The sequence below is a fragment of the Orussus abietinus genome, unplaced genomic scaffold, assembly GCF_000612105.2.
Source record: "Orussus abietinus isolate OABI.00-Male unplaced genomic scaffold, Oabi_2.0 scaffold21, whole genome shotgun sequence".
NCBI lineage: Eukaryota > Metazoa > Arthropoda > Insecta > Hymenoptera > Orussidae > Orussus > Orussus abietinus.
In genome coordinates this window covers 762,159-779,003 of record NW_019396018.1, presented here as the reverse complement: position 1 = coordinate 779,003, position 16,845 = coordinate 762,159, and the positions used below count along the sequence as shown (strand labels likewise).

General features: G+C 41.6%; 3 protein-coding genes across 3 annotated transcripts in view; 2 read left to right on the top strand and 1 right to left on the bottom strand.

Moving 5' to 3' along the window:
- Positions 1-8,115, bottom strand: part of LOC105697594 (acetylcholine receptor subunit alpha-like) — an 82,741-nt gene extending 74,626 nt beyond the window's left edge. Inside the window, exon 1 of the mRNA XM_012421038.1 lies at positions 8,035-8,115. The gene's annotated coding sequence lies outside the window, so the exon portion shown is untranslated. The remainder of the gene's footprint in view (positions 1-8,034) is intronic.
- On the top strand, positions 960-3,652 carry LOC105697483 (IQ domain-containing protein G). The gene is made up of 8 exons (XM_012420839.1): positions 960-1,028; positions 1,125-1,231; positions 1,425-1,637; positions 1,719-1,820; positions 1,931-2,171; positions 2,317-2,523; positions 2,744-2,875; positions 3,461-3,652. Exons 1-8 carry the CDS (start codon positions 960-962, stop codon positions 3,650-3,652), a joined length of 1,263 nt encoding a protein of 420 aa, XP_012276262.1.
- On the top strand, positions 8,103-13,002 carry LOC105697597 (GA-binding protein subunit beta-1). The gene is made up of 8 exons (XM_012421042.2): positions 8,103-8,384; positions 8,712-8,875; positions 8,982-9,140; positions 9,392-9,589; positions 9,668-9,989; positions 10,080-10,352; positions 10,431-10,708; positions 10,830-13,002. Exons 2-8 carry the CDS (start codon positions 8,813-8,815, stop codon positions 11,076-11,078), a joined length of 1,542 nt encoding a protein of 513 aa, XP_012276465.1. The 5' UTR covers positions 8,103-8,384; positions 8,712-8,812; the 3' UTR covers positions 11,079-13,002.
- Positions 13,003-16,845: the final 3,843 nt, after the last annotated feature.

Genomic DNA, 16,845 nt, shown 5'->3' with positions numbered 1-16,845 from the left:
AGCAGTAATTGCAACGTGATGAAGTACTGAAACACATTATTATTATATTCTGAACCAACGTTATCTTAGTAGGTAGATCAACATCCCAGTTTCGATGCGATAATTAACCTTTGAATGATGTGGATATAATTTGAATGTAAATAATGCTCAGTAATTTGTGGATGTCTGGATAAAAAATATATGTTTCAAATTCGAGACGAGTTTCTAATGTCAAGACGATTCATATTGTATTATAAAATTGAGTAACTCTATTACAGGGCCTGGAGAGGCTGAAGGAATTTTCAGGAAAACGACGCTGTTTAGGATGAGCTCCGCAGAGCTTCAAGAGGAAGTCCTCCACCTCTACCGCACATGTCGCCCGAGTGTTTTCGAGAATTTTTGCTGTCTTTTGGGCAAGGGCGGCCATAAGTTGTCTCCAATGATCAACATAAATCAGTGAGAGTCCTCGATGAGGGTTAGACTCAGCGAGGGCCTCTTTACTGGTTTACTGTCTGATGACGGAGACGTGCTCGAAAAAATCTACGAAGTTTTAGATAGCCTTCTTCAGGGAATTTATGGACGCACTTTTGCGAATTACCCTGCAACTCAAGGAACACTCGGCGACAATGTTGCTCCCCACCCGAAGGCAAGACGCAGGTGAAGCGTCTTTTTAACAAAGCGAGATACTCCAGTTCAGCTCAGGATTCGGTGGACTCAGGACGTCACTCGGGACGCTCCTTAACTTAGGCTTTTTCACGGCTACTTTTCGGCTAGGCTCGTCAAACCTTGATAGCCTCTCTTTATTAGTTAACTTTTACTTCGTTACGCTAGTCACCTTATCTTAAACGGACATTTGTTGGTTAGCTCACGCGCGTTATCGATATTAAGAACCTCTCACGTTGCGTATTCTGATTTAGCATCGCGTTCGATCAGGATATCGCCCTCACGATACAGACGCCGTTTCCATGGAAACGTTAGAAATGGATCAAACTACTTCGCCGCACGTAGCAACCACTGTAAATGAAGTTTCACAAAACTACGTAGCTGAGGTATGATTGTATCGATACTACGTCGCCGAGTAAGAAACAATTGCACCGATACTTGTAAAATAATCAATCACTTTTCACCAATAATTGTGAGTGTAGGAATCAGCGAATAATCGACTTCGATTGTTCGGAATATGTCAGATGATGACACGGGTGTGGAAATCTGGGAAGTGTTTGACGAAGAGGAAGAAGAGGGGGCAGAAAAGGTAATGCTGATAACTGATCGTGTGACATCGAAGCTTTCGCACGTTCAATATAATCTTAAGCAAGGGCACGTACACTGGATTTACTACATAATGTTCGGTAAGGTCTGCTTATCGAAAACAAAATTCACAATGGTGATCAAACCTTGGATTAATTATTAAAAACGACGCTTCCTTAACAGAAATTCATTTTTAGAAGAAATCCAAGGATAATGGCTACTTTTTTAGCACAGGTGAATCTGATCTCTCTTGAGAATGTACTGCAACCGCAATTTCGTCCTCTGGAACGTAAGGCGATTTTATCTGTCTTGGAAGAATGTTCGGACATGTTGACAATTTATCAACAAACTCTAAAATCTCCTGTAATTAAACATGACGTTCATATAGACTTTGTTCCACCAGAAGTAAGGTGATGAAGGTTTCTAATTTATTATATTATTTATTTACTTCACAAATAAATATTTAATATCCATTTTTTTCACAATTTTAGACGTTCGACTGCTGCAAGCGTGAGAATTTTTGGATACGATCCTCTGACAGCATTTCAAGACATAGATAAACAAGCAGTTTTCCAAAAATTATCCGATGACAGGTGATCAATATTTTTCGTACAATAAAAATGCATCTTGTAACTCCAGAATGGTGGATTTCCTATTTCGGATTCATTGTTCACATGTATAACAACATGTCATACCTTCGTAGCTCATACATCAAGAATCTTATAGAGAATATAAAAGAGTCTATCGATGAAACAGGACGCTTTGATATATTGCCTCAAGAAATTGAAAAAATCCTCTCCGACGAAAGTGCAGAAAATGCGTTATTGTGTAAAAGTGAAGAAACTAAAAGAATCGTAAAAAAGATACGCGCGGCGATCGTGGATGAAGATATAAAAAGCAATCAGGAAAAGAAACAGCTACAGGACACATTTATACGTCTACAGGTATTTATTAATATACATGATAAATGCTTAGAATCGATTCCTTTGATTATTTCTCTCCCCCTATTAATAAAATTCATACATAATTACAAAATATCTCATTCCTACTTTACAAATTATCATTTTATACAATTTCTCCCTCTGTTAGGGCGACATGGAACAACTGAAAATAAAAGTTGTCGCAGAGTCCAGATACGTAAAGGGATGGGAGACGGCTCGTCGTGAACAAAACTCCCTACGATTTGACATCGTTCTTGACCGATTAAATACCGTCCTGCAGAATTCCGCTGTCAAAATGAAAAATGAGAGGAGAATAACAAGGGAGATAGAAGCTTTCCTGCTGGAGGACATGGCTGTAAGGATGAAAGGAGGCATGCGTAGATCGATGAACCGTATAATTGCATCCTTTGCCTTGCCATTCTAAGTATTCCTTATAAAATAGGCGCAACGATGGAGTTTTCTTTAAAAATGCATATACAATACTAAAAATCGTCGCGTTGGCGCATTCCAGTTCAGAAAAAATAAAAAAAAATCCACTTTGACAGAAACCACGTTTAAGAGATTTATTTTCACAGGCTAACGAGAACGAAATGGAATACTGGAAAGCGGAACACCGTAAAGAGGTGAAAAGGTACGAGGGGATGATCGACGAATTGCACATCGAAATAAACGCAATAGAGAGCGTCCTCGAGCACCTGAGGGAAGAGGTACAAGTAGACTCGCAATGCAAAGTAATCGAATCGCGAATCCTGAACGCAAAAGGAGCCGACCGTAACCCAAGACAGGGTATCGAATGGGTATCGAGAACTCCGGCTGGGCAAGCAGCTAAGAGTCCTGCCGATTCGTTGGCTCATGAAAATTCAGAAATAAAAAGTTTCATCGCGCCGAATACATTAACCGGCCCGAAGAGAGGAATAGGGTTCCAATAAGCCGGCCGATTTACATTGCTGTGCTATGTTTTCACTTTACACCTTGGCCGTCACTCTTTGATATGCAATAACGGTCCCTTGATAACGGATCGTCACTGTTTTTGGAAACAATATCGAAAACCTTCCCCAAAGCACGCCTAAGCTGGACTCTCGATTGGCCCGCCGTATTTACACTCCGTGGGATAGAATGTTTATTANATCATATTTACTTGGCTAGATGTGCGCCTTAAATTTAATCTTTGCTTGGGTCATTTATTTTTCAATATTTCATATGCAAACGTGGGTATGTTATGGGACATGTACCTATTCTCTGTCTTCGAGATAAAATTTCCTTGCATTGATAAAAATCATTTCTACCCTCAGTACAGGGATAGGCAAGAATTCATAGACACCTACCTCGAGGAAAAAGAAACCTTGAGGAAACAAAGGGAATACGAGGAGCTCGTCCAAAGGAGTGCAATCAAAATCCAAGCTTGGTGGCGAGGAGTCATGGTGCGCCGGAAGTTGGGGCCGTATCACGTCGAGGAGAAAAAGAAGAAGAAATCGAAGAAATAACTCCCTCATTTCGGTATCGTTATGCGGTGAAATAACTTCCACGTAGAAATAATGGGATTCGCTGATCGAGTTCCTCGCGATAAGAGAACGGAGGGAAATAGAAGAGAGCACCCAGGAAATGATACTTAATATCCACAACTCTTAAAGGACGAGCTCTTTACCTCGATCAATTGCATTTTCTGACGGATGGCAGTTTTCGCGCCTCCGTCAAGTGCGATTCCCTTTGAGGGGACTTCAATTCTCTGTAAAAATCAGCGCGAGGAAGAAAAAAATCACTACTCGGAGTACAAATTACCTAGATGGCTCTCATCAATTCTATTTCAAGTAAATGCGGGATTACTACGAATTGCGATCCCGAAACCGGAGGAACGCGTTAATTTTCCTTAACCCGTGTATCTTTATTCGTCAGGTGAAGAACGTACAGAACCGAAAGGCATGATTGATAGAGTACGCTTTAACTGCCGAATGAAGTTATTCATCGGCGGCGCAACCAGATATCGGTGATCGATTTCAATTATCGAAATGTATCCGAGCGTAAGTGGTATCTGTCATATATCAACAGTGCGCAATTGTTGTCCATTCAATGCCGAACAGATCTGCTTCGGTCGTACTTCGGGCTTATCAAAACAATCCCACATTATGCCAACAAAACGTGATCTCGCTAATAGTATCCTCGATACGAGGCATAAACAGGATTCGTCCAATCGAACCGGAAGTGATGTCCACTGAGACCAAACCCGAATTTTTCGACATCCCCTCTTAACTCCGATATCTCAGAAGCCTTCGCGGTCTCTTAAACCTTTCTTTTATCTCACGTATTTGATCGTAAATAAATGTGGAATAATAAGTGCTGAGCATATTCCGACGACACCTCTTCGCCGTTTTTATTATCTCACGGGGTCCATCTTCGAGATTCGTCATTTCGACCCCGGGCGAATGTTTCCACCCTCTCGAGGTGTGCACTTAGGTTCATAAGAAATTCACGATCCTTCTAACCTACTCCAGTTCTGTGCATGCAAGCCTGCTTCGTGGCCGCTCCGGGCAGCTACCTCCTGAGATTACGATATAAGGAGTGGTTAACGCGATGTGGCAGAGCACGCACCCGATAGCAATTCGCGTACATACTTCCCTGACCTAGCTTTCGCACCGATATGACAGGCAGGTGCATACGGGAGAAGGTGCATTGTGCCATGCACTCTCTTCTCAAACTGCGGATACTCGGGAATCCGCAGAGAACAGTGCACCTTGCACCGAACGGAGTTTCATTCGAAAATATCTCAGGATATATACCAGTGGTACATTTCATACAAAAATATATGTAATGAATTTTTAACGTAAACGTTGCCTTTAAGGGGATGTGAAAGTGGCATCCGAGAGCTCAATCGTTCATAAAACTTTTCTACGAACTGGATGTCTCAAATCGTTTCATACTTTGAAACGTGAATATGGAGACTCTAAGGTAGGTCCTGAAACTCGTGAAATTTCATTTTTTATAAACTATTTTTAAAATACCTATAAACAAATTTGAAAAGAATTGAAATTTCATGAGTTTCAGGACCTTCCTTATAGTCTCCCTATTCACGTTGTAAAGTTTCAAACTATTCGGTAAATCGATTTGGGAGAAAAGTTTTATAAACAAAACCTCTTCGATGCCACTTTCACATCACCTGAAGGCGTGAGGCCATTTCCGGAATATTGTACCCTTGTTTCAGTCATGGAAAATATTTAATAAGAATATACTAACGGTGCTTCAATATTTCAGCGCCTTTCTCGGTAATATTTGTGAGAGAGTTTATTACTTTCCTAATATATTTCTGATAATAAACTAATATAATCAGCAGGTATACAAGGACCGATCCCTCCAGTTTATTCGTTAACTGCTCCTAAAATATTTATCCCATAATACCGTGCTGCGATATAGCGTGCGAATAGTTAATAATGCGCATCGCAAATGAATGTACAAAATTTTGATGCCTCGCCCTCGCCGGTATTCGGTTAATTTAACGCAGAGGAAAAAAAAAAGAAAAGCCTGCTCTTTATCAAGTCCGCTGGACCTAAGAATGTGTGAGATTTGGAAACTTTTATTCGCCGAGCTTCGGAAAATGCATGTATCCTACTTTCGTAGTTTCAAACTTACATTTTGCCCCATAATAAATGGGTCGTAAATGTTATTGAGATTTTTAGTACCGAGATGTACGAAAGGTTGAAAGAAAAAAAAAAGAAAAAAAGAGAAACGTGTACTTTGCACCTAGGACATTTTACAATCCTGGGAAAACAAAACAGCAATGTTAATTACCGCCGTCCTTGTGTTCGCGCGTAGTAAAGTCGGCTCGGGGTAAAGTATCCCCTTTTTAAGGGTTTCTACGTGTCCCCAAAGTGTTAAAAAAAATCCCGGCCATTTTTACGACCCATTTTTAACCGTGACGTGCACGCACATTCTTCCATGAAGAATCTCTACTTGTGTTTCAGGCAGATTCATTGTTTTTGCACCTTGCTGCTCCGTTATCTACGTTATTCTGGGTCAAATGCAGTATATGGCAAGGGAAGGAGAGAGGGAGAAAGTGAGAACTGGAGATGTAAAGTGCAGAGAAAGAGGTGGAATGACGGAAACTGCAGGGAAGCAAAGAGAGAGGGAGTATTGCAATTTCCCGTGTTCTATACGCGACCGGGCGAGCGAAGTGAACTGGCAGACGGGAGATTGGGTCGAGTACAATTAGTATAGAGTACTAGACGCTTATGTGCATTACGAGCAATTAGTCTGCTTACCGCTCCCTCTGAAATGGAAAAGTACTGCCCACTTACTTTTTCGAGTATGCAACTTTTCGAGAGGCCAACTTTCAAGAAATCCGCAGACGTGTATATCGCGATCCGCGCTCCGGCGATCCTTATCGGAAGACCCGGCCCGAGGACCGCGTCAAGTTAATTAATAAAGTCTCCTAACTACCGTAATCTGGATCTCCATTTTCCAGGACATCTCCATTTCTTAAAAACCTTGCTACCTCGTGAATATGCATCCGTAGAATATTTCCACCGATTAAGTGCTAATTAAATCATTCGAGACACGTGCGAGGAAGGGAGAGTCGCTTCGATAAGAATCGTCTCCTTACGAGAGGAGCTTTAGGGAAGAAGTTACGTAGTCTCTCTTTGCCTCGTCATTGAGGTGACAATTAAGAAGCGAGAACGACGACTTGAGGAATTGTAAAATGTCCTAACAGGTCTGAAGAGGTGTGACAACGGCAAAGGACAGAGGATAATGGACAAAAAGGGAGTCTGACCACGTTTACCATTTTTCTACCGCCTCGTAATTCTTGCCCCTGTTAATTCTTAAGCCCCGTTCTTTTCTGCGCTTATCGCAGACTCGGATGTAAACGCGTGGTTCGTTTCTTCAAGGTTTTAAGCATCGAGAACCCGCAGGTTTTGCCATTTAAACCGTGCCAACCTGAACTCCGTTTTTCCGGGGGATTATACGGGATGCAGGATAAATCGCTGAAATTAAAGAGAAATGCATCGGACTGTTACTTGTCACCAATAAACTACGATCCTGGAAGTCAGCGAAAAAAGACTTTTTTACGGGCCGATAAGAAATAACAGAACGGACAGGATGACAAATTTTGCGTAATATGAAATTGAAAGGGGTTGACCTAAATCCGAGTCGTGTCTAGCCATGCAAGGGACAGTACCAGGGAAACAGTTCCGTAACAATTCCAACCCTCTCATTTGTATCATGATGCTCATCGATGCATTAAAAAAACTCTTAGTAAGGATTTCATGGACCGCAATTTTTCGGGTAATCGTATCATTTCTTTCAAGTTACTCCACGTAAGCAGAAATTCTTTGTCATGTACGAAACATTATGAAAGGTGGACTTCACTGCATATCTCTCTGTACAAAAAAAAATATTTATACGAAAGAAACATTGAAAAAACGAAAACTACTCCTACGACGATTATAAGAGCGTAATTTTAATAAATGCGGTGCATTATGGCATTTTCCCAGAATTACGTGGAATTACTGTATATAAATATATATGATATATAACTTGAGACATTTTTCAATATTTTTATGTTATTAACTCACTTCAATCAGCTAATAATAAGTAATAAAAATGGATTGACAGAAAAATGCGTATCCATCAATGAACTCTGTCAATGAAGTGTAAACACCACGATTGGTTAATTCTTGTGCAGCCGACTGTGATTGGTTAACACTAGAACAACCGGCAGATCTTTTTTGTATAACATGAGCCATTTGAAACAAGTCATCTCGACCTGCTTGGTAATCTAGTGTTAGGGTAGGTTTCTAAAGTCACGCGTCGTCACTACGAGGCGCGAGCATTTGTACGCCACCCGTTACATAGAACCACAAAGCAAACCTAACCTTACCTGTCGTGTGACGAATGCTTGGCGTGCGCGTCGCAATATGGCGCTGCGGTACTCGATTTTTGAGGCGTGCTCAGCTTAAAAAGAGTGACTTAAAAGATCCTGGATAGAGAAATGCGCCTTTCAGCCTTTTAGATTTACCAATGCGGCGAGATAAAGTTCATAATTTGTAAGTAATCGGCAATGGCGCTAGGGTCAACGCGAGAATGGCGCCAAGAGGTCGCCATTTTTACGAAACTTTGGCAGTACTGTAAATCGAGAAGGCTGTGGCTAGCGAGATTTCCTGTAAACGGCGTGCGCTCACCGGAAAAACCGAGGAAATAACGGTAAAACCCAATAATAATGGGCCACCCGTAAGTACAACAAGCCAATGCGCTATTTCGTAGCCCGAGAAGCGTCACTTTCGCTCGCAAAACGCGGAGCCTATGGCAAGGGACTTCCGTTTAATGGACAGGAACAGGAAGTTCATCTCCGACTGAGATGGCTAAATAAAAACATCCTGTACGCGAGAAACTTTCGAAAAATAGATATCCTTCCTTTTGCCCAGTGCAAAGCAATTGCGACGCTTGTCGCGCCGATTTGAGCGTACATTCTGTTTAATTTCGATAATCTCGACCTACTTTTGGCCAACGTGCCTCAAGGTCGAGTGCTACTAATTCGTCTAAATGGAACGTCTGCAGGGAGCCCCGCTTTTTGGAGAAAACTCAGGCCTACATCTGACTGTTATGGGTTATCAGCTTTTAGCCCATACCAAAAAGGGGACTAAACGGAAAGCACTAACATGCAGGCCGAAAGCATTTGCAGCAACGACATCGAAGGGCTCGACCCGGACACACTTATTCCGGTATGCTCTGCTTCCACGGCTCAAGTGAACATCGATATCTCTTGATTAATTTAATTGGAATATTATTTCATGGTAAGGTAGAAAATTATTGCTATACTCATTGCAGGTGGAAATCCTTTCATGCGACGTGACGCAGCGGTCAAGGGGACAAGATGCCTTATCGATAGTTGAACTAGGAAAACAGCTTCTGCTTAGTGCACGAAATGGAGATACGGAAACTGTCCGTGATCTCATGTGCAGAGGTGCACCTTTTACTACAGATTGGGTATGTGAACAGATGAAGATTAATCATTTATTACTTTATATTCAGTAATTTATTCATTTATGGTCAGTAAATCTAATTTGTTTTATTGGCATTAAAATATTGATTTAATAGGTTAACTGCAGCTATGTGACAGATTTAGGCATTTTCAAAGTTACATTGTGCTAAATTTGTGCACCTTAATACATTTGCTCATTATTTTATTCTTTTTGTCTAGTAACAATAATCGTGAACATGATATTATTTCTATTTAGCTTGGTACGAGTGCATTGCATTTAGCGGCACAAAATAATCATATTGAGACTGCAGAAGTGTTATTAAGAGCTGGAATTTCAAGAGATGCAAGAACAAAGGTGGATCGCACGCCTTTACATATGGCTGCATACGAAGGTCATCATCAGATGGCCCAATTACTTCTGAATTATGGAGCTGATGTTGATAGTAGAGATATGGTAAATAAGCATATCAGAGAAAAGCCTGTGATATAAAACTAGTATACATATGTATTCTCAAAATTACATTATTTACAGCTAAAAATGACACCATTACATTGGGCTGTGGAACGTGAACACGTGGAAGTCATGCATATCTTACTAGAGCATGGAGCAGACCCTAATGCTACTAGCAAGTTTGACAAGACACCTATCAGTCTTGCTCTGGAACATGACCGATTAGATTTTGTAGATATTCTACAGCAAGAGAGAGAAATACTGAATGTTCAATCACAGCAACAAAATCAAGCGAGTTCAGCAGAACTTGAAGTAGCTACCCATAACTTAATGAAATTAGAAGCGGAAAGACAAGAGGAACAGCAACGATCTGATGTACAACAAAAACGAAAAGTTACCCCAGGTATAAATAATAATTAACTGTTCAGCTGTGAGTCATTCTGTTTGTGAGCTTTTAAAAAATAATATATAAATTTTTGTCATATTATTCCAGTGCAAGTCACGAAAAAGTCACGAATGATGTTTCAACCAATTCATGTATCATCGGTTAATGATGAAGATCGAGAAAAGAATCTTGACAATATTAGTATATCTGACAATGTAAGCCGGAGCAGTAGTAATAAGCACAAAGATGGCTCAGGAATTGCAGGAATGGATCAACCATTACGCTTACTGCAAGCTCATGGTATAACAATGATTCCTGTGGATAATGATGCAACGATAGTAGAGAATGCCGTAGAAAGTGGGCAAACTGTTGTTCTTACGGGTATGACTTTCTATATGTATTTAAGTTAAAGTATATATTGCAGTGTTAATGTTTCAAATATACTATTTGATTTTGTAGAAGCTGGTAAGCTGGCATTAAATCTAACAAAAACACCATCAGGTGTAAAACGACTACAAGTTGGGACCAGAATAAATACTCCAAGGAAAGTGATTGCGATTCGTGCTGATCAAATAATAGGTCAAAACACGCCTAGCCTCACACCTAGAGGTCCCAATATTCTTAAGAGAACTTCCAGTGACAATAAATCAGGAAAACTATTTTTAGCTTCACTTGCCAATAATACATCGGCAACACCTATCTTGGCACAGGCCAAAAATATCGTTTCTTCGGCAAAGGTACATTTCTTATCTATTCTTGTATTTAAAAATTTCAGGTGCTACAGTTAGTTTAAAACCAAAACAACGTTTCCATAGCATACGAATTTTAAATTAAAGTTGTTTCATTTCTTTCTCTTAGAATAAAATTATAAATTCATCAACGATGACGTCGGAACCAATGATTCTACATTTAGACGATGACATAGAAGAGATCACCGAAGAAGATAATCCAGAACCTGTGATGGACATTGCAGTGCTTAATCGGCAACTTGCCGAGGCACGAAGGCAAGCCGCCGAATATCGTAAGCAATTACTAAAGAAAGAGGAGGAAGCGGAGAAATACAAGCAACAGCTCAAAATAATTGTAGCACAAAAAGCGGCAAAGTGATTTTATATCCGTACCTCGTAGTCCGGAACAACTGTTGCAGTGTTTCTATGAACTGAACTTTTTACATACAAATGTTAGGACTGTCAGAAATTGGCGCCACTATTTGTTACTTTGAAGGCAATCGACACTGTGTGTCGCATGTTAAGAAACCACTGCTAACTTTATACTATTTTCGTATACTGTTAAGGCTTTCGATTTTCATTTACTTCAGCTTAAAGGAAATAATTCCAATAAGCGTAATGCAGTATGACATTTTGTATAAATTCATCCCACAAATTCGTGGGAGTAACAACGCATTTCGAACGTGAACGAAAACTGGAGTATATTTTAAAACATGCAATTGACAATTACATTGTTTTTGCTCCATTCCTTTCCAAGAAATTGCTTGTTAAGAAACTACGTAAAATTATTAATACCCACTTTACATCGCAACTAATACTTAATACTTTATGATTTTCTCAAAAGTGTTCACTAAATTCATTGCATTATCTCAACAAAACATTTAAATTTGAAAGACCAGAACTATCGTATATATTACGTAAGTTTTATAAAACGTTTGGTTTCCTTAATGATTGAAATGGAAGATAATATTATATATGTATCGTTTTGGTCTGACATTACATTATGCTCGGATATATTATACAAGCAATGACATCTAGAAAATGAGACTGGAAGAAAGCAGTGATTTGTCAAAACAAGAATTTATACAAACATTGTTAAGTGCTGAAAGTGATACAGATTACTTATAATCGGCATGCGAGTCAAATATACTCAGTTCAATATGTTACGTAACATATGATATATCAAATTTATACTTTCATGGAGGTAGAATTATGAAAATTAAATAAGTAGGCCATATTATTTAAACTTTCAGTTTATTAATGGCGAAGAAAGGAACCATTACTTGAAATCAAGCAAAGGCATCATTGTTCAAAATCGAAACAATAGAAAATTTATATTACTTGAAAATAACTGAGGTCCCTTATATGTTACTTGATTGGTTATGTACATATTTGCTTTGCGCAAATATCGGTGCTTCTATATTATATGTATTCTTATAGGTGCATTGTATCAACGACATTGCATTTTTTTACATTGTTTTCTTTCATTTGTAATACTGTACCCTATCGAACGAAACTCTTGACATTATATCTTAGATTCCTCATTTGTATACTGAAATGACTGCAATCTCTTATTTTATAGAGTAAGGCAAATATATTGAACTTATTCATATCACTTGGTATGGAACATTGGTATGAATAATCTCAATATACGGGCTTTAAACATTTTAGATATGATTAACAAATGCATCAACAAAATACCATTTGAGATCGTATTGGTATGGCGAGTCTATGAAAGTAGTAACGTAGCTGAATTGCAGAAAAAACAAAAGATTGCTCTCATTGCTTTCCTTTTGACTCGTAAATGGCTTTAAAAAGACAGTCAACAATTACTAAAATGAAATACTTAATTCCATAATTATGATTATTTTTTATATTTTCCAATTTATTTAAGCCCAGTAAACAGTATGAAGAAAGATCACAGTACTAAGTAAACTATATCAGTTTCATTAGACATATATTTTATTCCATCTGTACATCTAAGTTGTTGGTGAATTGGATCATAGTGGATATGCAAAATAAACGCAAAAGACTATTTTTCATTAAAATATTCATAAAGTACAGTCAATTAAACTTCTCACTTTAATGTTGTACATGGTAAGAAATGAATTGTTTACCATTGACTAATTTAGTGATCACTCATAGAATACAAGTTTTATGAATTTAATTGTATTTCAGGAAAAAGGTGAAACATATTTGGCATATATTATATAAACGTTTTGGCATAAATAGTTAATGCTGACAGATGATTTTTCTAATCGCGTGTAACAAAATAAGAGTAAAAATAAAGTTATATTCTGTTATATAATTCTTCCTTACTACTGGTAGTTGAAACAACATACAAGGTAATCTCTATTTTTCACTTTTTAATGGATTGTGCACTAAATTTACTATCAAATCACTTTTTAACCATGCAAAACAAAACATGTATTTCATATCACTATTGTATCTTATTTAAAAAATCATTAATGAAACTGAAACCATGATACAGGGTACCGGTGGGTCTGCAAGAATCAGTGCATGGTAAGAGATAAAATGTACAGAATATGGCAAAAGTGATGTAAACCTATTTTTCTCAAGGTATAAATAATTATCACACAGAATTTGACAGTAAGGTCAATACATTAAATCTATGAAATCTACAAAATGTAATAAATGCCTACTAAAATACTTTTATCTATACATACATACATATATAAATTGTAAATAAATTTGGGTACGTGATTCAATAAAGAGCCTTTATTATAATTGAGCGTTATAATCGTTTTCTGATAAGCGGTGCTCTTTTGAAGCTCAAAACTATTTAACAGGTGAATACAGGTGAATATAGTCTGTGACCATATATAATCAATATATTCATAGTCCGGCGGAAAATATTATCTTCAACAGGTTGTAGTACTATAATTGGCAACAGTGTTTTCAATTCATTAAGAAATAAGAGTTAATAATTCAGAATACCATTACATTAAAAATATTTAAAATACTGGGGGTCTATTGATACTGATTTAAATCAGAGATGAGTTGGGAGATTGCTCACGGGCAGGGTCGTGCGATCGCATCCTGTGCTGCCCTCTGGTTTCGTACGTTAGCTTTCACCGTTTTTTGTCGCCAAGGGCGGCGCAACGAATTTCTGATAGGAGCTCGCGCACTCGCGATGGCGGTACCATCTACCAGTCGCCATTGGCGCCTCACGTACTCGTGATGGTAATACCATGCGGCAGTTGACGGTGGTGGCTTACCTACGCTTACCAACACTGCTCGCTTTTGATCTGGCACTCTTCGGCACTCTTCGGCACTCTCCGACAACTCTCCGGCACTCTCCGGCACTCTACGGCACTCTCCGGCACTCTACGGCACCCTGCGGCACTCTGCGACAACGCTCCGGCACTCTGCGGCATTCTCCGGCACTCTTCGTCACTCTCTGGCACTCTGCGGCAACTCTCTGGCCCTCTCCGGTACTCTTCGGCACTCTACAGCACTCTCCGGCACACTGCGGCACACTACGGCACACTACGGCAACTCTCCGGCACTCTCCGGCACTCTCCGTCACTCTCCGGCACTCTGTGACAACTCTCCGGCACTCTCCGGCACTCTGCGGCAACTCTCCGGCACTCTCCGACACTCTCCGGCACACTGCGGCACACTACGGCAACTTTCCGACACTTTCCGGCACGCTCCGGCAACTCTCCGGCAACTCTCCGGCTCTCTGCGGCACTCTGCGGCACTCTCCGGCACTCTGTGACAACTCTCCGTCACTCTCCGGCAGTCTGCGGCAATTCTCCGGCACTCTCCGGCACTCTGCGGCAACTCTCCTGCACTCTCCGGCACTCTCCGTCACTCTCCGGCACTCTGCGGCAACTCTCCGACACTCTCCGGCATTCTCCGGCACTCTCCGGCACTCTGCGGCGACTCTCCCGCACTCTCCAGCAACTCTCCGGCACTCTGCGGCACTCTGCGGCAACTCTCCGGCACTCTCCGGCACTCTCCGGCACTCTCCTGCACTCTCTGACACTCTCTGACACTCTCCGGCACTCTCCGTCACTCTCCGGCACTCTCCGGCAACTCTTCGGCACTCTACTGCACTTAACAACACGCAACGGCCCTGTACGGCCTTCGATAATGCTCTAAAACACTTGAGAAACGCGCGTAAACGATCGATAACGCTCGAAAACGCTAGAGGAACGCTCGATAATGCTCGAAAAACGCGTGAAAACGCTCTAGAGACACTCGAAAACGGTTGAAAAACGCTCGGTATCGCTAAAAAACGGTCTAAAAACGCTCGATAACGCTAGTAGGGAAATGTAAAAATCATACGCGAAATGTCTCGGCTTATATTCGCTGTCAGGTAAGCCTCGGGACGATTTTTTGCAGTATTCGATTCTCATGCATATTCGTCGAATGTAGCGCCGAACGCACATATGCTCAACATCTCAACCCGTAGCTTGGCGCTTGGCTGGTTGGGACGCGATATGATTAACAAATGCATCAACAAAATACCATTTGNGTAAGCGTAGGTAAGCCACCACCGTCAACTGCCGCATGGTATTACCATCACGAGTACGTGAGCCGCCAACGGCGACTGGTAGATGGTACCGCCATCGCGAGTGCGCGAGCTCCTATCAGAAATTCGTTGCGCCGCCCTTGGGGGCAAAAAACGGTGAAAGCTAACGTACGAAACCAGAGGGCAGCACAGGATGCGATCGCACGACCCTGCCCGTGAGCAATCTCCCAACTCATCTCTGTGTTTAATTGCCCGACTCGATCGCAGAGAGGGGTTATACCTTTATACTTCTGTCGCAATATTTTTCTCCGTCGCACTTATAGTGAATGCAAAAGTGACAAAGATGGCCTGGGCTCTCGATGGGTGGAGTAGGGGCGTTGCAGGAGACACCGTAACAGTCGCCCGTTGAAGCTATATTCACGTACATCCGAAGCGCCCTCTATGTATGTACATATGTACATTTTTTCTTTCTCGCCCTTGAGAGAAGACGAGAGTCCGTGGTCAATAGTTCGTAATTACGAATAATCGTACGTAGCTTTGAATGCCGCTCCGAAATACGGAACGTCGCGACACTCGTCTCCTCCCTGCTCGCTTTAATGACAGGAAGCGATAAATCGCGTCCCGTGATTGGTCGATTCAGTCGCGGTTCAATGTCGTTTCGGCTAAGTTCGGTTGAATTACAGGAGTCGACTAATTGCAGAAAGTTGCAACATTTCGCCTTTCGCGCATTTTCGCACGAGCGATACGTGCAGGAGGGATGCTCGACTCTTTGAAACGGAAGAAAAGGCGGCGGACTCTCGGTTCTTCCTCTAACTCGCACCCCGAACCGCCCGGGGAGGAGGTACTTCCGGAATAAAGCACCTTGTAACAGGATAGAATCGCGGTCTGGCGCGACCGCTCACGGCCAGCGTGGGTATATTCCGTTGTATGTAATGCACGTTCGAGGATCGATCGAAGGCAAGCGCGGTCATTCCGGCTTGTACCGTGCCACGCGGAAGTGCGTCATTAGATGCACCGCCGATCCAGAAAGCTATATCTCGCAGGAGCGAAACGAATCTCGAGACGCGAGCCTTCCCCTCGCCATTCTCTACGCTTAAAATTTCGGGATATTTCTAGCTTCGTTCCCTTACCGCGCCCATAGCCGCTCGCATGGATCCGACATATGGAGCGACATGTATATGCTGGTATATACATGACACGAAGGATATATGGGTAAACACCCACGGAATTACGCGAATACAGACGCGGTCAACGTGAAATCGGCATAATCCCTTCCTCAAATTACAAAAGTCCTTCCACGAGCGCGGCCGTAACGTCCAGAATGCGCGCGTTCATAAATCCTCGGAGCGGCCTGGAAACATTAAAAGAGACGTAAGCCGCATTCTTCTCATTTGAAAGACGGCGGCCATCTTGAGCGGCGTTCGACCAATCGAGGCGCGGCAGGAGCGGTGAGCACGGGCCTCGGACGCGCTCGGGGGCGCTCGGGCGTCCTCGGGAGCGTCGGTAAAGCGGAGATCGGCTTCGCTCGGGTACTCAACCGGTTGAGCACGTCCCCCGCCGATGTTGGCAAACCCGGACCCGAAGGCGATGTCCAGGGCCTGCGCGAGGAGGGGGACCTCGCTCGCACATTCTCCACGGCGCTGCC